Raw genomic sequence first — 25,307 nt, forward strand, 5'->3', positions numbered from 1 at the left:
AAAAACCCTGAGCCTTCTAGTGTGAAAGTAGGGAATTTAAGGATTAAAAAGCTTGATAAACAGTTTTCAGCCAATCTTGTTTTTTATTTTGTACTTGGGATTGAACCCAGGGGTGCTTAACTACTGAGCTACATCCCTAGCCCTTTTTATTTTGAGACAGGGTCTTGCTAAGTTGCTTACAGCCTCGCTAAATTGCTGAAGCTGACCTCTAACTTGCATTTCTCCCAGGTTGCTGGGATGACAGGTGTGCACCACCATGCCTGGCTCCAGTCCTACTTATTTGTCCCAACTTTACTCTGTACTTTCAGAATTCCTGGCACCTCCTTTTGAGTGATGATGCTGCAATGAATGTAAGTTATCTTGGTTTTATTACCAGGAGAGGAGTCAGCTTTCTTAGGCTTGCTGTCATTTAGCATTGGTCCGTCTGCTTTCTAGTTTTCAGAAGTCTTGCGTGCTGTTGTTTCTACTTCTGTTTTTACTTTTCTTTCTTTCTTTTTCTTTTTTTGAAAATTAACTTATTTTTTAGACTAGTTTAAGGTCTACAGAAAAATTGAGCAGAAAATGTAGAGGTCCAAGTTCCTGTCTTAGCCTCCTTTATAGTGATTATACTTTTTCCCCTTTTCCCTCCATACTTGTTTGGAATTTGTACACCTTTTATTTCCTCATTGCTTACTCTTGAAATTTTAACTTGCAGATGAACTTTACAAAAGTTCTTTACAAAAGTTAATCATTGTCATTGCTTTGCCCTGAGGAATATATGAATCTTGGAACAATTAACTCCAGTCACTCCTATTTCTACTCTTGTTAAATAAAAATTATAGGAGGCTATTATTTTGGACTAAGCTCCTGCACTAAGCCCCAACAGACCAGCACAGATCAAAATGGAATCACTCATCCTAAGTTTCATGTTGTCACCAAACTGAGTTATCTTTGGCTAAGTTGTTACCTGACATGAGAAATTAAGACAGAGTTAATGTCCACATTTCCTGTGTAAGTTAACAAATACTTGAAATCTACATAAGTTTGTGAAGAGAAAAGATTTATTTTGGTTCCTAGATTTGGAAGTCAGTTCATGATCAGGCATACCCATTGCTTTTAGCCCTTTGGTATGGGGGGAGGGATAGTGCATCATGGGGGGAGTGTACTGTGTAGCAAAACCCTTTGCCTGTGTCTCATGGCTTGGCCACAGAAGAGAAAAAGAGGAAGAGACAGGTCCCATAATCCCCTGGGTTCTACCTGTTAAGAATTTTTACCACCTCTCAGTTTGGTCGACCTGGGGACAAAGCCTCTAATACATGGGCCTTTGGGGGATGTTTAAGATCCAAACTAGCTGGGACTGTAGCTCAGTGGCAGAGCATTTGCCTAGCACATGTGAGACGCTGGGTTCGATCTCTAGTACTACATAAAAATGAACAAATAAAGGCATTCTGTCCATATGCAACTATTAAAACAAACAAACAAAAAAATCCAAACTATAGCATTTCCCAAACAGGCCAGAATCTTTAATCCTTCCAAAAACATAACCTGATGGTAACCAATCGGTTACATTTCTATTGTTTTGTCTCCTTATCCTTGCCTTAACAAGGAATAAAGTAACTTCAGAATAACCACTCCGCTTTTTGTTCTTTGGTTTTGTTTTATTTAGCCCTTTTCTACCTTTAAAAACAACCTCTTGGACTGGGGTTGTGACTCAGTGGTAGAGTGCTTGCCTAGCAAATGTGAGGCTCTGGCCTTGATCCTCAGCACCACAAAAAATAAATAAATAAAATAAAATAAAGGTATTGTGTTCTTCTACAATGAAAAATATTTAAAAAACAGACAAACAGCTCTTTGGAACACTTATTCTGTCCTGTGGAATGAAGTGTTGCCCAATGCAAATAAGGCCAAATGAGACCTTTGAAACTAAGTTTTTTGTAATTTTGTTCTTTGACATTTAATGGTGTTTTTCAATATTTTAGCTTTTTTTTCCCCTAAATTAGACATTGTTGTGTGTATTTTGAATTTACCTAGTGCTTACTGGTGTTTTTTTAGTCATTATTGCATCTTGAGGTACAGAACTTCTGAGAATCATTCTACCTTTTTTTTTTTTTTTAAGTGGTACTGTTAAGGACTGTACCACTGAGTTGTATCCTCAGCCTGCCTTACTCTTAAAGTATATTATTTAGAAATTCTTCTAGTGAAAGTCCATTGTTGATAAATTGTTTTAGCTTAGAAAAAGTTTTTTTCACTAATTATTTTCATTTTCAGTAGCATTGTTGAGATATGGTTCACATGTCATGTCATGTAACCCATTAAGAAAATGTACAGTTTAATGACTTTTAGTACTTTTAGTATATTCAATTTTGAAACATTATCTCCCTCATCCCCTGAAGAAACCCCTGTGTCTCTCATCTCCTTGGTTCAAGGCAGCCAATAATTTTAATATTATTTTTATAGATTTATTTGTTCTGGACATCTCATATAAATGGAATTATACAATATATGGTCCTTTCGACTCACTTTTTCATTTAGCATAGTATTTTCAGGATGAAGCATTTGTTAGTGCTTTTACTTCATAATATTCCATTTTGTGAGTATCCCTTATCTCATTTATCTATTCATTAGTTAATGGACATTTGGGTTGTTTCCACTTTTGGTGGTTATGAATAAGGCAGTGAGTATTGTGTACAATTTTTTGTGAGGATGTACATTTTCAGTTCTATGAGTTGAATTGCTGAATCGTTAGGTAATTCTGTTTTGTGAGGAACTGACAAACTGTTTGCCATAGTGGCTTCATCATTTTCTGTTCCCCAAAGTTTCTCCATATCCTTGCCAACACTTGTTATATGTCATTTTTATTATCGCCACACTAGTGGGTATACTGTGATATTTCATTGTGGTTTGATTTGCAAGTCCCCAGTCCTAATGATGTTGAACATCTTTTTGTGTGCTTATTGGCCATTTGTGTGTCTTTAGAGAAATATTTGTTCAGGTTTTCTATTTTTTAATTGAGTCATCTGTCTTTTTGTGTTGAGTTGTAATAATTTCTTGTATATTGTAGATCTTGTTATCAAATATATGATTTACAAAAATTTTCTCCCATTTTGTGGGTTTTCACTTTCTTACTGGTGTTTTTGAAGCACAAAAGTTGAACTTTTGAGTATGTCCAGTTTATCTGTATTTTTCTTTTGTTGCTTATGCTTTGGTGTTAAATCTAACAGTGCCTAATGCATGGTCACATAAAATTGCACCTATTTTCTTCTAAGAATTTCATAGCGATAACTCTTACATTACAATCTGTGATCCATGATAACCACAGCTGTGAGGTAAGGACCCAAATTCATTCTTTTGCCTGTGAATATCCAGTTGTCCCAAAACCATTTGTTGAATACTTTAATTGTTTTGGGACCTTTGTAAAAAAAATAATCAGGTGCATGAGTTTATTTCTATACTCAGTTCTATTACCTGATCTATGTTTATGCTTATGCCCCTACCACACTGTCTTTTGTTTTGCTTAATTTTTTTTTTTTTTTTTTTTTTTTTTTTTTTTTGTGGTTGCAGATGAACAGCACGCCTTTATTTTATTTGCTTATTTTGATATGCAGTGCTAAGGGTCAAACCCAGTGCCTCACACATGCTAGGCAAGCACTCTACCACTGAGCCACACAATCCCACCCCTTCCCTTTTAGTATTTTTGGAAGCTGTGTGAGTCCTTCAGCTTTTTCATTTTCAATGATCCTTTGCAGCATTTCCATCAACTTGTGAATTTTTGTAAAAAAGGAAGATAGCAAAATCCCTCCTCCCCATGCTGGATATTGAACCCAGGTCCTCATGCATATACATGGTAGGCAAGTACTGCACTACTGAACTAATTTCTGACCCAACTGGGATTTTTTAAATAGCGATTGCATTTAATATATAGATAAGTTGGAGACTGTTTCTACTTTAACAATATTAAGCCATCCAATTTATGAACATGGAATGTCTTTTGATTCATTTAGAACAAATGATGTTCCTGTTATCCAGGAAATTACAAGGGATATAGGAGCTCTGTACCAGATGCTCCTGTCACACTTAATTTTTAAACACTTATTTTAAAACATTTCTTAAGTATTTTATTCATTCTGATGCAGTTGTAAATGAAATTATTTCCATAATTTCATATTTTGCATTGCTATTATATAGGAAGAGTTTTTTGTATATTAATTTTGTATTTCTCAACCTTAATGAATTTAATAGTTTTTAAGTGGATTATTTAGGATTGTTCATATATAAGATCTTGCCATCTGCAAATAAAGGTAATTTTACTTCCTCTTCTTCAGTCTGTATGCCTTTTATTTTCATTTTCTTGTCTGATTGCCTGGCTAGTATCTCTAGTAAAATGCTGGATAAAAAGTGGTTATAGCACTTATCTTTGTTTTTTTCGTGATCTTTGGGAGAAGGAAAGCATTTAGTCCTTCACTGTAAGTCAGCTGTGGGTTTTTCCAGATACCCTTTGTTAGGTGGAGTAAAGTCATTTTCTCCTTTTTGTTGTTTTTGGTACCGGGGATTGAACCCAGGGTCATTTAACCTCTAAACCACATCCCCAGCCCTTTTTAAAATTTTATTTAGCGACAGGGTCTTGCTGAGTTGCTTAGGGCCTCGCTAGGTTACTGAGGCTGGCTTTGAACTCTCAATCCTTCTGCCTCAGCCTCCCGAGCTGCTGGGATTACAGGCTCGCAGTGCTGCCCAGCAGTTGAGTGTTTTTAATCATAAAAGGTATTGAATTTTGTTAAATACTTTTTTGCCTCTAATGAAATAATCACATTTTGTTCTTTATTGATATGTTAATTAAAATTTGGATTTTAATCAATTGCACATTCTTGTTATAAATCTCAATTGGTCATGGTGTATAACCCTGTTAATATGTTGATGGATTTAATTTGTTAGTGTTTTTTTTTGAGGATTTTGCCTCTGTATTCATAAGTCTCACCTTGGCATCAGGGTCAGACTAGCCTCCTAGAATGAGCTAGAAAGTATTTTGTGTTTTGGGGAAGAGTTTTTTGAAGAATTGATACTAATTCTCTAAATGTTTAGTAGAATCCACCAATGAAGTCATCTGGCCCTAGGTTTTTGTTTTGGGGAATGTTTTTCATTATTTAATTCAACTCTTGTTATAGGTCTATTCAGAATTTCCCTTCCTTCTTTCCTATAATGTAAAATTTGCCATTTTTACCATTTGTAACTGTATAATTCAGTGACAATAATTGCATTCAGTTGTTATGCAACTAGCACTACTAATTTAAAAACTTTTAAATCACCACAAACAGAAAAACTGTATCCATTAAGCAATGACTTCCTTTCCTCTTTTCCTCCAGTTTGATTTCCTCTCATCTACAGTTTCTATGAATTTGCTTATTTTAGCTATTTCAAAATAAGTGGAATGATGTGTTCTTTTGTGTTTGGCTTGTTTTATTTAGGATTTCCAACCCAGGGCTTCATGCATGCTCTACCCCTGAGCTGCATCCCCAAGCCTTTCTTTTTTAAATTATAATTAATCCACTGTATGAATATTCCACATTTTGTTCATCCATTTGCATGGTGATGAACTCTTGTGTTGCTCCTACTTTTGGCTGTTGTAAATAATTCTTCTATAAATATTGATGTACAACAGTCTTTTGAGTCATATCTTTTGGGTATATACTGAATCCAATGTCTGACAATTTATTTTCCTTTTGGGCTATGAATGGGGTATACTTTCTTATTTCTTGACCCGCTATTTATTTATTTATTTATTTAGCACCTGGAATTGAAGCCAAAAGCACTTTACCACTGAGGTACTTCCCCAGTCCTTCAACCTCAATTTTTTTTTTTTTTTTTTTTTTTTTTTTCCGGTGCTGGGGATTTGAACTCAGGGCCTTGTGCTTGTGAGGCAAGCACTCTACCAACTGAGCTATATCTCCAGCCCCTCCCCAGTCCTTTTTATTTATTTTTTTCGAGATAGGGTCTTGAGAAGTTGGTGAGGCTGGTCTCCAACTTGTAATTCTCCTGCCTCAGCTTCCTTAGTTGCTGGGATTGCGGGCATATGCCACCATGCCTGACTTACCTCATTTTTTGTTTGTTAAGTTGGACATTTAAAACTTTTTGGAGCTGGGTGTGATGGCATACTTTTGTAATCCTCGCTACTTGGGGGGCTGATCCAGGAGGATTCCAAGTTCAGACCTGTCTGAATAGTTCAATGAGCCCTTGTCTCAGAATAAAATAAAAGGACTGGAGATGTCGCTTAGTGGTAGAGTGCTTGCCTAGCATGCGGAAGATCCTGGGTTCAATCCCTAGTACTGCAAGCAAAACCAGACAATATAAGAGCTACCATCTTTTTTAAAAATATTTTTTTAGATGTTGGTAGACCATTATTTTATTCATTTATTTATATGAGGTGCTGAGAATTGAACCTAGTACCTCACACATGCTAGGCAAGCGCTCAACCACTGAGCTGCAACCCAGCCCCAAGAGCTACCATCTTTTTTTTTTATTTTATTAAAATATTTTTTATTCTTACGGACACATTTTGATTCGATGTACACAAATGGGGTACAACTTTTCATTTCTATGGTTGTACACAATGTATATTCACGCCATTCATGTAATCTTACTTATATATAGGGTAATACTGTCTGTTCATTCTACTATTTTTCCATCCCCACCCTCTCCCACTCCTTTTAAGAGCTACCATCTTAACAAAAATTTAAGTATAAAATTAACTATGAGTATAGTGTTGTACAGCAGATCTCTAGAACTTATCCAGGTTGCAGAACTGAACTTTCATGTCTGCTAAATAGTGACTCCCTATTTCACCCTTATGATAGTGTGATTTATGGTAAGAAATATGTATTTTGGTTTTTGACCTCACTCAGCTCCTAAGAGCTTTGTAATATCCTGAGTAATAGGAGTATCTGGTGCAGAGTTACTAAATCCCTTGAAATTTCCTGGTTGATAGGACCTTCTTTTTTTCTGGTGAGGTAATTCCTGGTGTGCTCCTGGGTGGAGGCTGGCCACCAGAAAAACCAAGCTGTGATTAGAACCTTGGGCTTTTCTTTTTTGGTGGTACTAGGGATCAAACTCAGGAGCACTGTACCACTGAAACACATCCCCTGCCCTATTTATTTATTCTTTTATGTATTTATTTAGAGTCAGGGTCTCCCTAAATTGCCAAGATTGGCAATATCAAACTTCAGATCATCCTGCCTCAGCCTCCCAAGTAGTTGGGAAGGAATACAGACATGCACCTGGATTACCATACCATTTTAATTACTGTTGATCTGTAATATATTTTGAAATAAAATGTAATACCTTTATCTTTGTTCTTTCTAAAGATTGTTTTGGCTACTTGTGGTCCTTTTTGGTTCTGTATGAATTTTAGGATTTTTTTTTTTTCCTGTTCTGTAAAAAAAGCTATTTAGATTTTGGTAGAGGTTGCATGGACTCTGTTGCTTGGGGTTGGATTGACATTTTAACAATATTAAGTCTTCTCGTCAATGAGCAGGGATTTCTTTTTTTCAAACATTATTTTTTATATATATTTTCAGTTTTTGATGAACCTTTATTTTATTCATTTCATTTATATGTGGTGCTGAGAATTGAACCCAGTGCCTCACACATGCCATGCAAGCACTCCACCACTGAGGCTCAATCCCAGCCGATATTGTAGAATTTTTTTTCATCAGTATTTTATAGCATTCAGTGTTTAAGTCTTACCTCTCTGGAATTTTATTCCTATTTTATTCATTTTGATGCTATTGTAAAGGAAATTCTTAATTTCTTTTTTGAATAATTTGTTGTTAGTGCATGGAAATGCTATTGATTTTTGTATTATGATATTATTTCCTGTAACTTAATTTATTAATAGCTTCTAATTTTTTTTGTAGAATCTTAAGTCTTTTGTCATCTGTAAAAGATAATTTTGCTGTTTTATTTCCAATTCGGATGGCTTTATTTATTTATTTTTTCTTGCATAATTGCTCTAGTAGCTAGAATTTCCTGAACAATCTTACATAGAAATGAAAATACTAATAAGCATCCTTGCCTTTGTCTTGATCTTAGAGGAAAGCTTTCAGTTTTTCAACTTTGAGTAGGATGTTAACTGTGAACTCTTTATATATGACCTTTATTATGTTTTGGTAATTTCCTTCTGATCTTATTTTCTTGGGAGGTTTTTTTCTTTTTTGCAGTGCAGGGGATCTAACTCCAGGCCTGGTACATGCTAGGCAAGTGCTGTACCACTGAGTTACATCCTCAGTCCTGTTGAGAGTTTTTGTTTTATCATGGAAAGGTGGAAATTTTTTCAGGTGCTTTTTCTGCACCCATTTAGATGATAGCATGGTTTTTAACCTTCATTCTGTTAATGTGGCATATTGCATTGAATGATTCATATGTTGAGCCATGTTTTCATCCCAGGGATGAATTCCACTTGATCAGGGCATATGATCCTTTGAATCATTGAATCCTATGTAGTTCAGTTTATGAACATTTCAAATGTTGTAATGTGGGAACTGTTGAAACCGGGTTCTTCCTCCATCTTGTGATTTGCTTGTTGCTGCTTATGATTATTCCTGTTTGCTTGTTTAGTGACTTTCCTAAATTAATTTTATAAAGTCCATATTCTTGTCACATGGTGGCCACTAAAATCTCTTTTAGGTTAGGGTTAGCTAGTGATGTGACAGATTTCCTTAAACTACTGAATCCCATCCCCAACCCCCAAGCAAGCAAACAAACCCACCTGTTATTTGCAGATTTGGTTCTCTTGGGGCTCTCCAGTGCTTAGGCAGGCAGTTTAAAACTGCCTTAACCTTCATTCCCTGCTTTCTTAGAGCCTGTTAACCAGAGTTAAGAGCTTAGAATCTTTTCAGTTCTTTTCTGAGCATGCATCAACCTTGGCCACATGCATGAACTTCTAGATTTTCTGCAGTACCCCAGAACTTTTCAAAGCCCTTACTCTTCCCAGGTGTTTCCTTTCCCATTCTCTTTCCAGTCTGTTCACTCTGCTCAAATTGTTACCCTTTGCCTCAGGTTGTAGTGGTTAGTAAGTTTGCCTTTACATTGAAAGGCATTGAAAAACTACCCCAATACTGAGAAATCTCCCAGAGAGAGAAAATCAGAGCAAGCCTTTGAGTCAGTCCTTCCGGGAACTACCAGACAGGTGAAAACAGGCGACCCCAATTCTTTGAGAACAATATTGATCCCTCTTTGATCCTTTTTTTTTTTTCTTTTTCTTTCTTTCTAACTCTTTTTTTTTTTTTTTTTTTATTATTTTTTAATTTACTTTTTTGGTACTGGGGATTGACCTCAGGGGCACTTCACTACTGAGCTACATCCCCGCCATTTTTGTTTTTTATTTCCAGACAAGGTCTTGCTAAGTTGCTGAGGCTGGCCTCATATTTGCTATTCCTTTGCCTCAGCCTCCTGAATTGCTAGGATTACAGGCATGTGCCACCACACCCAGCCTCTTTGACTTATTTTTAATTAGTTTTTATATATGGCGTGAAGTAGGGGTTCATCTTCGTTCTTTAACATATAGATATTCATTTGGCACAGCACCATTTGTGCAGAGATGGTAAGGAATTTTTAGATACGAGTACCAAAAGCATAGCCTGTAAAAAAAAATAACTTGAACTTTGTAAAAATTAAATCTTCTAGTTTATGAAAGAAAGGCAGTATTAAGTGAGTGAAAAGAGAAACCACAAACTGTGAGAAAATATTTGCAAAACATATCGATAAAGGTCTTATAACCAAATTATATTTAAAAAAATCTTAAACCAGGTGTGTGGCATATGCTTATAATCACAGTGATTCTGGAGGCAGAGGTGGGAGGATTGCAGTTTGAGACCAGGCCAGCAACTTAGCAAGGCCGTAAGCAATTTAGCAAGACCCTGTTTCAAAATAAAAAATAAAAAGGGCTAGGAATGTAACTTAGTGATTAAGCACCCCTTGGTTCAGTCCCTCGTGCCAAAACCGAAACCTCTTAAAACATAGCAATAATAAAAATAAAATAACCCAGTAAAAAAATGAGCAAAAGACTAGGTGTGGTGGTGTACACCTGTATCTCAGTGACTCAAGGCTGAAGCAGAAGAATCACAAATTCAAGGCCAGCCTCAGCAACTTAACAAGATCCTGTCTCAAAAAGAACTGGGGTGTAGCTCAGTGGTAGAATGCCCCTGGGTTTAGTTCCCAATACCTTGCATGTGTACACATACACACACACACACACACACACACACACAGATCTTAACAGAAATATAATCAATGTATATAAATGGCAAATAAGTATATGAAAATATGTTCAACATTACTTTTTTTTAATTACTAAGCCATGAAATGTCGTGGAAGAACCTTCAATCATGTTGTTGGGTAAAAGAAATCAGCCTGAAAAGACTGTTTTGGGCTGGGGAGATAGCTCAGTCGGTAGAGTGCTTGCCTTTCATGAACACGGCCTGGGTTCGATCCCCAGCACCACAAAAAAAAAAAAAAAAAAAAAAAAAAAAAAAAAAGAAGACTTTATGTTTTAAACTAAACTTTGCCCTGGAAGAGGCAAAACTATAGAAACAGTAAAATGATGAGTGCTTTCCAGGGATTCAGGGTAAAGGGAGAGGAATTGGGATAGGTTAAGCGCATGGGAGTTTTAGAGTGTTGAAGTTATTCTGTATGATACTGTAATGTTGGAATCTTTGCATTATATGTTTGTCAAAACCCATAGAACTATACAAGACCAAAAATGAAACTTAATGTAAATTGTGGACTTTAATTAATTAAGGAAACAAACAAATTAGAATATTCCAGACACTGGGTCACAAGGTAGAGAGGGTGTCTGCTCCTGTCAACTTGGAGTCAAATAAATGGGAAAAATTTCAGTGATGAGATAGAAAGTAACAAGAATTGGTTACTTTAGATTGGGCAGTCAAGTACCTCTTTGAGGAGATGGTATTTGACTTAAAGGTGTTTAAGCATTTAAAGATTGAGACCAAACATTCCTGCCTGAGGGAATAGTTAGGATAAAGCTCCTAGGAGTGGAACAACCTGAGTGTATTTGGTAAATAGAAAACCAGAGTTGCAGTAAAGAGGAGAATAATATAAGGTGGGATCAGTCATAGTCAGAATGGAGTGGTACTTCTATAAGCTTACAGTAAGGAGTTTGGATTGTATTTTAAGTGAGATAGGAAGTTTATGGATGTTTTAAGAGAGTAGGGCATGATATAACTCATTTTAAAAATAACATTCAGGTTATTGTGTGAAGAATGATTGTAAGAGGGAAAGGGAGCAAGTGCAGAGGCAGAGAGACCAATTTAATGTTTTGGAGTAATTTGGCAGGGAACGTATGTCTGTAGCTTGGACAGTGATGGTTAAAAAGAAATGAAGAAAAATAGGTATGTTTCAGGGTATTTGGTAGGGTATATTTTGCAGGTAGAATTATTAGAACTTCGTGAGAGAAGAATCAGTGAAATGTTGGCTTGAGCTACTGGATGGATGATGGTGCTATTAAGGCTGGAGTGGGTATACTTAGGTATGGAGATTTTGGAATCTCTTTAATTATGTATGCAGTTGTAAGTAATAGTAAGATCTAACAGTCTGGAACTCAGGGAATAAAAATGGAGTTGAAGTGTAGATTCTTTATTCTTTCTACTGTTTTTTTAATTTAACAAGTAATAATATATGTATTTTTTTGTTCTGTTTTGTTTTTTGGTACTGAACTCAAGGGTGCTTTATCACTAAGCCATATCCCCAGCCTTTTTATTTTTTATTTTGAGACAGCATCTCCCTAAGTTGCTTAGGGCCTTGCTAAGTTGTGGAGGCTGGTTTTGAACTTGACAGTCCTCCTGCCTCAGCTTCCTGAGCTGCTGAAATTACAGGCATGCACCACCACTCTGGCTTAGTACGTTAAAAAAAAAAAAAAAAAAAAAAAAAAAAAAGACTTTAAAAGTATACATAGTTACCCATAATCACTTTCTTTAGTTCACAGAACCCCCTCTTCAACAAAGGTAACTATTACCAGTTTGGTAATGTTCTTAAAGAGCTGGGGATATAGCTCAGTGGTTGAGCACTGACTGTCATGCACAAGGCCCTGGGTTCCATTCCCAGTGCCACAAAAGAGACAGACCAAAGTTCTTGAAATCATTCCATTTCAGTCATTAGTAAGATACTCATTTTAGTGACTGCATTGTAATCTGTTCTTTTATAAATATTTGATTTCTTAAACTGGTTGGCAGTTGATATTTAGGTTGTTTCTCTCTGCCATTGTACAAATGCTGGTTTTTATTATTTCAAGAATTTAAAATGATTAATTTTAATTATGTAAAACTAGTATGTAGAAGTGCATAAATTATTGAAATTACCCACATGGTTTTGGCAGAGCACCTCACAATTATACCACAGTGGTTCTCTATAATAATCTGGAGAGAATAACTGTTCCTAAAAATGTTTGCGACTATACTTTCATTAATCCTTTTTGCATGAAGTTAATTTGAGTTTTTAAAATATTTTATTTTTGTAGAAACTTTATTTTTTGAAACTTTGTAATATTAATAAGTAGTCAACACTGTACATGTTGTCAGTAACTAAAATAATACTTGTATCATGTAGAAAATCAGCACCTAGATATTAGACTTTTCTCACTGCCTCTTAATTTACCTGTCTTGATATCATAGTGCTGTGACATATAGGCTTTTGGGTAGTGAGGAAGAGGTAATAATTATACAGAGTATGGTAACGATGTCTTTGAGGCCCTCAGCGTTTTGAATCACATATTTTGTGCAACAGTGTTAAGGTTTTATATTATATCCCAGTTCTCTTCTGGGTGATTACTGATGCCCTTATGGTATGTACTTTCTCTGTTTAAAATACAAGGGCTCTTTCAGTGGATCGTAGCTTATAAACATTTGAATTGGTGCTATTTAAATCAGAAGTTGAAGAAAAAAATCTACCACACTAAGGAAGTGAGCTAGTCAGTATAGTTGAGCCCATATTTTAGCTTTGAGCATTTTTATATGTAAGTCGAAGAATGAAAAATGGTGAATTTTATAGTTAACTCAGTGTGAATTATTGTTCCATTTCTTTTTGGCATACTTGAGAAGTCTTCAGAATACTTTTATATTAACTTTTTAAAAAATAAATAGAGGCCTAATTTTATATAAAAACTCAAGACAGCATTTACAGTTTCAAGATATTTGTTTTATACTTTTTTTTTGTACTGGGGATTGAACCCAGGAGTGTTTAACCCACTGAGCCACACCCCCAAGCCCTTTTTATTTTGAGACAGGTCTTCCTAAGTTGCTTAGGGCCTTTGCTAAGTTGCTGAGGCTAACCTTAAATTTGTGATCCCCCTGCCTTAGTTTCTTGCATAACTGAGATCTGCACTCCTACACCTAGCTATTTGTATACATAAACATATGTGACACTGTTTTGGATTCCTGAATTTCATCAGTGAAAATTCCTGCCTACATGGAATTTATAGTCTAGCCCAGGGAGACAAAAATCAAGAAACATATTTACTGAGTAAATGACTTAGTATGTCAAAAAATGATATATTCTATAAAAGAAAAAAAATGAGAACTGGGGATATAGCTCTGTTGGTAGAGTGCTTGCTTTGCATGCACAAGGTCCTGGGTTCAATCCCCAGCACCAAAAAAAAAAAAAAAAAAAAAAAAGGTAGGTATAGTCTATAAACAAGTTCTATTATCAAGAGAACAAGTAGTAGAACAAAGGTTCTAAGGCCAGAACATGCTGACTTATTTGAGGAATAGTGGAGAAGGGCAGATAAATTAGGAGCAGGGTAAGCACACATCATATACGATCTTGAAGACCATTTTAAGAATTTAGGCTTTTCCTTTTATTAAGATGGAAAGCTTTTAAAGGGTTTAGAATGTTTTTGTATGTAGTATGTACTTTCATTATGACTGGGTTGAGAATAGTTACTGAGGTAAACAAGGTTAGAAACAAGTAGACCTGTTAGGTTATTTCACTAACCTAGGAAAGAGAGACATGATCTAAGAAAGATACGGTTGTCAGCGGCAGGAGTGAACAGATTGGTGATGGGATGGTAAGAAGTGGTTGATTCTGGTTGTGTTTTGCAAATAGTAATAGTAGAATTTGCCGACAGGTTGGAAGAAAAATGTCAAAGAAAAGGAGTTAAGGGATGACTCCAGGGTTTTTAGTTTGAGCATCTGGAAGGGTGAAGTTGCCCTCTACTAGAGGGGAATGTTTTCTGAGTAGAGGTTTGCAGGGAAAATTAGGTTATGTTTAGATTACGATATGTTTAGTATGGTATATCCTTTCGCTATCCTAGAGAAGTTGTTTAGATTTTAGGAGTGAGGTCTGGATAGATGTCATATAGATGCTGTTTACAACCATAATACCTGATAGGGAAAAGCCAAAAACGGAACCCTTGGGTATGCCACCCTTAAATAAGAGTGGTGAGAAGAAAAGGAATCTTGAAAGATTATAAAGGAACAATCTGTAAGGTAGGACATAAACCTAGAGACTGTCTCTAGGAAACTAAAGGAAGAAAGTAAACCAGAGTACGGAATGATCAACCATTAGATTTTGCTGATGATTAGGTAGGATAAATACTAGAGTTGAAAATTTATATTTAGCAGTGTGAAGGCCATTGCTTATTTTGGGGTTTTCAGTAGGAAATGACCAGGTTAGAACTATTTGCATATTTTAACTGTATGTTTAATGGTGTTTACAGTGTTTTCTTTGCTGTTTTCAGGTTTGCTGTCCTGTTGGTGGTATGTCTGACAGTGGATTACAATTTGGTTCAATGGGTAGCTTGACCATGAAGTCACAACTTCAGATCACTGGTAAGTCTTAAAAAGATGGACAATTTTACTCCCTTCCATGCCCACCTGAGAGCTTAATTTTTTTTTCTTTATTGTTCGTTCTGTTTAGTTATACATGACAGCAGAATGCATTTTGATTCATTGTACACAAATAGAGTACAACTTTTTCATTTTTCTGTTCCTACACAATGATGAGATCTTAATCTTAAAAAACAAAATTTTTAGTGGCTGTTATATCTCAGATGCTGAATTAATATTTGCTAAATGAATAAAATGTTTAGATATATAAATTTATATTTTCATTTCAGGGTATTCGTAGGTATTTTTCAATTTTTTTTTTTCCCCTCATTAAACATAGGTGCGTGGGCAGTTGCTATTGGTTTTTTGTTTTGAACTAATGGTTTATTGAGCTATAATTCACATCCTATACAGTTTATCCATTTAGAAGTCAGTGTTTTTGATACATAAACAGAGTTGTATGGCTATCATTACAACCAATTTTAGAACATTTTTCATCATTCCAAAAAGAAACCCCCATTAGTAGTTATTCCCCAATATTCCCAGAGTCACCAACAAGCCTAGGCAATCACTTGAGTTTACCTTCTGTTAATGCGTTTGCCTATTCAGGTTCTCTTATGTAAATGGAATCATATCATTTTTGATCTTTTATGTTCTCTTTCATTTAGCATAATGTTTTCAAGGTTCATCCATGTTGTAGCATGTATTAGTACTTCATTCCTTTTTATTGTTAAATAATATTTCATTGTATGAACATACCACATTTTATATATTTTCATTAGTTGAATGTTTGGGTTATTTCAGCTTTTGGACTAGTATGAATAATGCTTGATGAATAATGGTGTGAACATGTGTACAAGTTTTCTTGAGGCTATATGTTTTCAGTTCTCTTGGGTGTAGGAGGAACTTTTGGTTTGCAGAATAGCCATGTTTACTTTTTTTGTTTGTTTGTTTTCATACGGGGCATTGAACCTTGAACCCAGGAGTGCTTTACCATTTGAGCTACATCCCCAGCCCTTTTTATTTTGTATTTTGAGGTAGCTTTCTAAGTTGCTTAGAGCCACAGTAAACTGCTGAGGCTGGCCCCAAACTTACAATCTTTTTGACTCAGTTTCCAGTCACTGGGATTACAGGTGTTCATCCCTGCACCTGGCCATGTTTATCATTTTGAGGAATTCCAAATTACTTTTTAAAACTATTTTCCATTTCCACTAGTAATATGTGAGGATTCCAGTTTCTCCATGTCCTTGTCAATGCCTGTTATCTTTTTGATTTTAGCCATCCTAATGGATATGAAGTGATATCTTACTATGATTGCATTTCTCTGATGGCTAATGGTGTTTTCTCATACTTACTGGTCATTTTTATACCTTTTCTGAAGAAATATCTGTTCCTTTGGTTGCTATGATTAATTAATATCTCTGTCTTTTATTTTTCCTCTGATCATGCTGTGTAACACTTCTAGATTATTATTCTTAATGTGCCACTGGATATGTTGCATTCCTGATTGAAAACCGTCAGTGCTGTTTTTGTCTGTGGTATAGAATTTCTATAGCCTTAGGGCTGGGTTTCTTGCTTAGTGGTTGAATGCTCGCCTAGTATATGCAAGGTCCTGGGTTCAATCCTCAACACCACAAAAAAAAAAAAAAAAAACCAAAAAAACAGAACAGTGAACTTTCTTGGCCTCAGGTAAGACTTTCACAGTCTGGCTCCATATGGTGTCTTTTTATGTCTTTATAAGGGAATCATTTATACTAACCAGGATGAGTCACTAGATTTTCTTTAGACATGCATGTACCTATATCTATCATACAGCAAAAGCCTAATCTCTCTTCCTTTAACTGCATTTATTGATTATAGAACAATTGTCATCCTCTGCATATTGTTTTAGTTTCTGTCATATCTGGCTTATTGCCTCTTCTGGATTGTGAATCATGTTTAGTCACAGACCATAGAAGAATTATCCTCCTCAAAACCTGAAGGTGATTGACTTATGTGAAATTAATACTGTCTTATGGTAACTACCCTCGAATTTTTTGGGGGGATTTCCTTCACTAACTCCACTGTCTTTCCTTACAATGTTTGATTCTCATTGGCAGATATTGGTATTTCTTTACTAAAGCTGATATTAATATTTCTTTTCTAAAACCAGATTCTAATTATTTTCCCCTCCCCTTTCCTCAAGCTAGCCTGACTTAAATTGGACCAGGCTTCTCATGTCTTTGGGTGGACTAAGGAAAGAGCTTATATTGAAACCTTTAATTGAAACTATTTTAGAACAGCCTGTATGTTTCAGATTACATAGTAATTGTTTTAATCACCTTTTGTGTTGTTGTGACCAAAATACCTGACAAGAAAAACTTAGAGGAGGCAAAGTTTTGTGGGGGCTCACAGTTTCAGAGGTCTCACAGTCCATATCCAGCTGACTCTTGCTTTGGGCCCAAGGGGAGGCAGCATATTATAAGGCCCAGCAAAGGAAAGCTACTCAGCTTATGGAGGGATCAGGAAGCAGAGAGAGAATAGCCAGAAGGGGCCACAGGAAAGATTCACCCTTCCAGGGCATGCCCCTAGTGACCTAGCTCCTCCAGCCCCCTGCCTACAGTTAACTATAGTGCAAGCATTTTACCTCCAAATAATCCTGCATTAATACAGAAACTTTTGCGGAATACCTCATATCCAAACCATAATAGTAATATATATGCTTTTGATTTTTAAAAATCAGTAAAGTAATAAAATGATAAATTATAATCTCTCAGAGTAAACCATTGCTAATAGTTTATTTTTCCCTTTGCATAAACTACTGTCTTATTGCTATCATCATTATTATCATAGCAGAGAATAATTTAATATAATAAATGTTTCTACCACAGAAAGTTCTGATTCCTAGCCAATTTAATCTTGGGCCTAAAAATTCTGAAAATGTGCAAGTATGAGCTGGAGAATATCACTCTAAGTGAAATAAGCCAATGCCCCAAAACCAAAGGCTGAATTTTTCTCTGATAAGCAGATGCTGATCCATAGTGGTGGGAGTAGGGAAGAATGAAGGAACTTGGGATTGTGCGAAGGGGTGTGATAGGAGGGGTGGGGTAGTGGGGATGGGAGTAGAATGAGAAAGACATTATTACCCTATATACATGTATGAAAAAATTTTTTAAAAAAAATTTATCATTGTCAAATAAAAAGGTAATGCAAATATCTTTTAGTACCACATATTATTTTACTAAGATTACTCTGAAATATTCACATTTTTCCTGTTCCCAAATGAAATTGATACGTACTTACTAAGAATAAAAATGTAAAAAAATTTTTTAAAACATGTGCACGTATGGGGGAAAAACTATAAAAACAAACCATGAATAATGGATAAAATTTATGTGTAGCAAATATATCATTAAATATTGTATTAGTCAGCTTTCCATTACTATAACAAGTACCTGAAATAATTAACTTATTAACTCAGAGTGAAGGATTATTGTCATTTATAATTTTAGAGATTCCAGCCTATGATTAGTTGGACTCATTGCTTTTAGGCTGTGGTGTGGGGCAGCATATCATGGTGGGAGCATGGGTAGTAGTAAAGCTGCCCTATAGTTGGGTCCCAAAAGAGAGAAGGGGTGGGGTCCCACCCTTTAGTCTCCCCCCACCCACTCTTCATCCCCTTCAAGGGCACACCCCTGATAACTAGAAGACCTCTCATTGGGCTCCACCTCCTAAAGTTTCCACCACCACCTGCCAAGCAGGGGACTACGTTTTTAGACTCATGGGCTTTTGGGGGGACACTTAAGACCCAATGTACAGCAGATATGAAACAAATGAAGATGATATGTCAAAACACAGTAAAGTTACCAGCTAAATTGATTCAAGTGCCTTTCATAATTCCTTGAGTTTATGTTTTAGTTTTGATGCTAGAAACCTTAAAACTAAGTGTTTTGCACAGATCCCCTTAATGACTTGGTAATTTTTTTCTGTGTTAATGGGCCAGTTATAGTATGTTTTTATAATCTGATTTAGTACCTTTCTAGGATTAAGGAAAGTGTAAATATTCAAGTGTAAAAACTAAGTGCAGAAGTGTATGAGCATGGCAAGAAATAGTTACTATGGTTAGGAAAAAGATCAATGTTTGGTTAGAGTTGTTGGGAAAGGAGTGGTGCTTGAGGATTGCTACTATTTAAACACAAAGAAGAGAAAAAGATCCTTTTAGGAAGGAATGTGTGCATGGAACATGAAGGAAGGAAATTCACAAAACTTACCCTAATGCCCCTAAAAGCCACTGCTGAAGTAGAAGGAGTCATGAGAAATAATGGGAGTGGGTCATCTCCCTCAGGTGTCAGGGCTGAAAAAAAAAAAGTTTAATTGTTAACAGAGATGGAATGGTCAGGACTTTTAACAAAGCTCGGTCAATTTTGTGTTTTAGAAAGTTGTATTTGCTGCTCCACCCCTACAATTCCCATCCCCCCCATAATGGGAATGGAACCCACAAGCACAGCTACATCCCCAGCCTTTTTAATTTTATTTAATTTTTGGTACCAGGGATTGAACCTAGGAGTGCTTAACCACGGAACCACATCTTCATTCCTTTTTATTTTTTATTTTGCAACAGTCTTGCTAAGTTGCTTAGGGCCTTGCTAAGTTGTTGAGGCTGGCCTTGAATTCAGTCCTCCTGCCTCAGCCTCCTGAGCCGCTGGGATTACAGGGGTAGGCCACTGCGCCAGCCCTGTCTTAACTTTTGACCATAGAGATAACTGGTCCAGTGAGTTGTATCTCTCTTGTTCTTCATTAGCTGGTTTATCTGGTCTTAGAGTACTTACCTTTACCTTATTCACAGCCTCCTGGTTTTGGGAGTAGGTTGGATAAGTAAAGATTCTTCTCTTCTTCTCCCTCTCTTTTCCCTTTCCTTCTCTACCCTCACTTAGTTGCCCAGGCCGACCTTGAACTTTTGATCCTCCTTTCTCAAGCTCCTAAGTAAAAATCAAAATGGGCCAAAGCATTAATCTTTAAAGCAGAAGGATCAGAGGAACATTAACTTATGCCATGCTAGTGGTATTTGATAATGTCTGGGACAGGAGTGGAGAAGGGATGTAGGGAGGGAGAGAAGCAGGAAAAGAAAAAGGGAGAAGGAAACTATAAAGGAGGGAAATTTTTTTCTACCATGACTGATAACCATTTGGTTTAACAACTGTATTAAACACCTCTAAGGATAAATCACAAAGTGCTACAGAAGTTATAAAGACTGGTTTCATGCTTGCCATGAAGGTTGAGTTAAACAAGTAAAAACTAATAACAGCGAAAAGCTGTAGAAGCCGTACATAGATGTGAAAATACTGTGGAAGCAGGGAGGCAGGAACTAATTTCTTAAGGTTAAAGAAACATCGAATCAAAGAAAAATGGCAGAGGTATTTGTCTCTCAAAAAGTAGGATTTCAGGAACTGGGGTTGTGGCTCAGCAGTAGAGCACTTGTCTAGCATGTGTGAGGCACTGGGTTCGATCCTTAGCAGCACATATAAATAAATAAATAAAATAAAGGTCTATCAACATCTATAAAAATATTTAAAAAGAAGTAGTATTTCATTAGGTAGAAAAGGAACAAGGATTATTCTGAGGGGGCAGCTTGTGTGGAAGTATGGAAGTTCATGGCCCCCGTATTCTATAGGTAAGGGTGGCTGGAATACCTGGCTAGCTGAGAGTTGGTTTAGGAGGAGGCTGGAAAGATATGTTTATGGTTACATGGTAAACAATGTAAAATGTCACATAAGAGTTTAAACTTAATTTTGCAAGCAGTGGAGAATGTTTGAAGTAATAACATAATTATGTCTATTTTAGGAAGATAATTTTGGTAGCTGCAAGGGATTGGATTGCAGAAGTGAAAAGATAGTTGTTTAGAGGCCTCTTACAGTAGCTTGACATTTTTCTGTTCCCTTTTCTTCTAGTTTATAATTTACAGTTTCTTGTCCTTTTTTTTTTTTTTAATATACTATAGGACTATAATTTTCAGGAAATATTTTGATTTGTTTTTTAATATTTAAAATTTAGGACTCTTAACAGGTTTTGTGAGTCTAGACTTGAGATTTAAACACTTAAATGATTTCTCCCGTCCAGGCTTTGGGTAAATTTTAAAATTCCACTGACCTTATCTTTTTGTGTGTAAACGTTAAGATAATATTACCTATCTCACAGAGTAGTAGTGAGTATTGAAATGACAGTATTTAAGTGCCAAACATGCAATAAATTAACAATTGGTGCTAATTTTCCCAGTCCCATTTTCTCCACTTAAAGTTTATTAAACTGTTGGGTGCATTGGCACATGCCTGTAATCCCAGCAGCTCCAGAGACTGAGGCAGGAGTATCACAAGTTTAAGGCCAGCCTCAGCAACTTAAGGAGGCCCTTACCAATTTAGTTACACCCTGTCTCAAAAAATAAAGGCTGGAGATTAAGCTTAGTGGTAGTGTAGTGGGAAATGAGGGTCAAAACACTATTAGTAGCACCAAGGCCCTGAGGGATAATTCCTAAAGTCTGAGCTCTGAGCGCAGCAGGACTTTTTCTTGTAATACATAAGCAAGTTTTGGATACATCAAGGCAAGGGGGGGGGGTTGGTGCAATTCTATTAGGAGGGTGCATTCTGCATTCCTTGAAAGGGTACAAGCTTGTCAACAACCTGGGGACTCTTGGCTCATAAAGCTAGGAACTTTTACTGCACTAAGCCTAAAGTGGGGGTGTTCTGTTCCTGCTACAGTGTTTCCTGGTACTGCTTTTACTTGTTACAGGTACCTGTTAGCCTCTGCAGGCCTCTATGGTTAAATGTCAGTTAAGTAGAACTGCAAAACCACAGCCTGTGAGCTCTTAAAACTGCTAAAGTTTCCATTCTGTTCCTGGGTTGGGTCTCCAGTACTGCCAAAGAAAGAAAGAAGGAAAGAAAAGTTTGTATGTGGGATTATGTGGCAAAATAAATTTCAGAAATTTGAATCGTATGATGGTGACTGACACCTTAATTGTATATGTTTATATAACTAGTAGAGAGGATTTTAGGTAAATAAATAAGCGTTTTAGGTGATAAGTATACCAATAACCCTAATCTGATCATTATGTATTGTGAATACAAGTATTGAAATGTCATATTGTACCTTATAAATATGTGTGATTATGTGTTGATTTAAAAAAAATGTAAGAAAATTGTTTTGAATCCTAAGAAGCTGCTTGTGGATAGAGTATTTCCTTCCTGTTAGATTCACAAATAGATTTTATATTTTTCTGTGGCAACCCTTTTATTAAGTTTGGCTCTGTATTAAGTATTAGAGCTTTTAACCTGTAGTACACTTTAAACTGAGATGGACTGGTTCCTGGAAATACTTTCTGTTCTAAAAAAGACTTCCTACATCATGTTTCCTCTTCAGTGTCTTATAGGCATCTTGAGTATTATACATTCATAATAAAATTTGTAATTTCTAGTGTCCATGCCACCCTTTTGTTCTATTCCATCTTTTTAGTTGATGACCCCATCTTCCATCTAGTTATTCATGCCAGAAGCCTGGGGGTTACCTTTCCTCTTCATTTCCTTCAGCCTCCTTATGTAATCTAGTCATGTTAGTTCCCCATAGAAAGTATTTATTCCATTCCATATTCTCTACCCCAGTCTAATCCACTGTCATCTCTTGACCAGGTGACTTCAGTAGCGATTTAACCTCTGCTTTTTGTCTCCCTTTCAGTTTATTTCCCCCACATCAGCGATGATCTGTAGTGATCTTTAAGTGTTAATTTGGTTTTATCCTTAGTATCCAAAATAATACCTGATATATGTTGTGGGTACCCTGTAAATTTGTTGAATATCACCCTCTTACTTAAAATTCCTCAGTGATTCCTTACTGACTCTTTCTTTAACCTTTTCTCTTACAACTTTTTTTTTTTTCTTTCTTTGGCATGTTTTAAAAATAATATTTATTGATTTCAAATCTTATTCAACTTTTTTATACCAAGTACTGTAAAATAATGATGAAACTCTAAAGAATGTGTACACACTGTAAGAATAATCACCCTGTAGTTGGCTTGGTTTCTACTAAAGAGGCACATGAGCATAAAAGGACAGAAATAGTTTATGTTTGTGAAATCAGAGGTTCCAGGCCACCACCTGAGACTGCCTGCTTGATTCCCAGACTTTGTACTATATATTGTACTTCTTTTTTTTTTTTTTTTGGTGGTGGTGCTGGGGATTTGAACCCAGGGTCTTGTGCTTGCAAGGCAAGCACTCTACCAACTGAGCTATATCCCCAGCCCTATATTGCACTTCTTGAGTAGCTACTATATAAACTCATCTAGCAACTCCAAGGGCTTCTTAAACTTAATGAGCACTGGCATTCTCTGAACTTTGGTGCTAGAGTAAGTTATCTAGATAGTAGAATATTTCCTTGACTATGATTTCCTCATATGGGGAGTTACTACCCAGGGGAACCAGGAGATATTCTAGATTCCAACCTATTTATCCCCTCCAGGGATCTTAGATAAGGCTGTTTTGTGACAAAGTTGACTAACTCTTAGGTGAAAGCTTAGGAGTCTGTATCTCATATGCAATGTAGGAACCTCTTGCTTATGTAACAATGAGACGCTATGAAGCATATTTTTTAAAAAATCTAAGTTTGCAATTCTCTTCTGGAGATTTTCAGGCACACTTAGAATTAAACCCAAATTCCTTATTTTAGCTTACAAAGCACATTTACTTACACAGCTCATTTCATTTCATTTACCCTTCTTTCCTGTGTTTTGCTATACTTTTCTCAGATATTCCAAACTCTTTGCCTATTTCTGGAATTCACCCTTTTCCACATCCCTAATCTTTATTTGGTTGACTCCTTATCATTTAGTCGTTGCTTAAATGTACTTCCTTAGAGGCCTTCCTTACCACCAAATCATTTTTTACTAGAATATAATCTTCTTGAGAGCCAAGGCCATTTATATACCATTAACTGATCTATGCACAGAGTTTAGAGCAGTGTCTTATCACATGATAGACATGTAAATGGTTTTTTGTTTTTATTTTTAGCAAGATTTATATTTGTACTTTTTAATATACCTGAGTTCTGAAACTGATACTGATAATTGAAGTCTTAATGGGAATTTGGGTGTCCTATATATTTATTTACTAGACGGGAGGTCATAAGTGAATACAATTAGTGAACGCTTTAGAGCAAAGCTGTTTCTCTGAGGAAAATAATAATCTGTTTAATCTTGATTAAGTTGACTTGACTATTGAAATAACATCTCAAATATTAAAATATTCTTTTACATAGTCATCTCAGCAAAACTTAAAGAAAATAAAAAGAACTGGTTTGGACCAAGTCCTTATGTGGAAGTCACAGTGGATGGACAGTCAAAAAAGACAGAAAAATGCAACAATACCAACAGCCCCAAATGGAAGCAACCCCTTACAGTGTAAGTTTGAAAATATTTTTTATGGCATAATATTTTGTTTAGTAGGTGAGCAGCACTCCACTTATTTCTTTGCTCTTCCTTTTTTTCTTTTTCACCTATTTTTCCCCCCTCCTTTCCTAGGACTCTTTCCTCTTATCTATCTTTGTTACTCTTTAGCTATTTCCCTCTCTGTACTTCTAGTCTCTTTCTTTACCTTCTCCAGTTTAGAAGTTTATGATATCACTATGATAACTGAATAATTGGGAGGGCCCATGGTCATGAATGTAGAAAGATTTATAGCAGCTCTTTTCTTATCTTGGGGTTGAATGAGGGGTAATAAGCAGCTCACTTTATTTTTTATTTTTATTGGAGGGGGGAATACTAGGGATTGAACTCAGGCACACTTAACCCCTGAGCCACATCTCTAGCCCTTTTTATTATTTATTTTGAGACAGGGTCTTGCTATGTTGCTTGGGACCTTGCTAACTTGCTGAGGCTGGTTTTGAACTTGTGATCCTCCTGCCTCAGCCTTCTGAGCCACTGGGATTATAGGCATGTGTCACTCTACCCAGCTAACTCACTTTATTTTTAACTTTGTTTTTAAAAATAGTTTTTTGTTTATTTAAATTATTGTGCCCTACAAATCAACACAAGATTGTTCTTCTATTTTAAAAACACATTACACTGTACATTTTATTCTATGACTTTGTTTTTGTACTTAATACTTTTATCATGTTTATCTTTCTAGCTGAGTACATAAAGGTCTGATATCACGCATATAACTACATATTTCTGATTTTCATAGTATTTCTTAATTTAGATGGACAAATAACTTATCCTAATTTATTTAATTTCCTATTGATTGATTGTTTTCTAATATTTTCTAATATTATACTACTAGACTAGTGTAATAGACATCTGGATGCATATATCTTTAATGCTGGTGTTTTCATCTGTAGTAGAAATTCATAGAAGTAGAATAAAGTTCAGTTTCAACACTGACTGACAAAAATCCCAAATATTGACACTATAACCCAGGATATTGAATACTAACCAAAGGGAGTTATAGATTAATTTTCATTTTAAAAATAAGATAAAAAGCATAG

The 25,307-nt window shown here is 35.8% G+C and overlaps 1 protein-coding gene across 1 annotated transcript in view; it reads left to right on the forward strand.

Annotated features, from left to right (window-relative positions):
* The first annotated feature begins 293 nt into the window (after positions 1-293).
* Positions 294-25,307, forward strand: part of ITCH (itchy E3 ubiquitin protein ligase) — a 97,939-nt gene continuing 72,925 nt past the window's right edge. Inside the window, exons 1-3 of the mRNA XM_079128171.1 lie at positions 294-350; positions 14,717-14,807; positions 24,081-24,222. Coding sequence (XP_078984297.1) covers positions 345-350; positions 14,717-14,807; positions 24,081-24,222 — 239 coding nt within the window. The 5' untranslated portion in view covers positions 294-344. The remainder of the gene's footprint in view (positions 351-14,716; positions 14,808-24,080; positions 24,223-25,307) is intronic.

This window comes from Sciurus vulgaris (genome assembly GCF_902686455.1).
Source record: "Sciurus vulgaris genome assembly, chromosome: 2".
NCBI classification, from domain to species: Eukaryota; Metazoa; Chordata; class Mammalia; order Rodentia; family Sciuridae; genus Sciurus; species Sciurus vulgaris.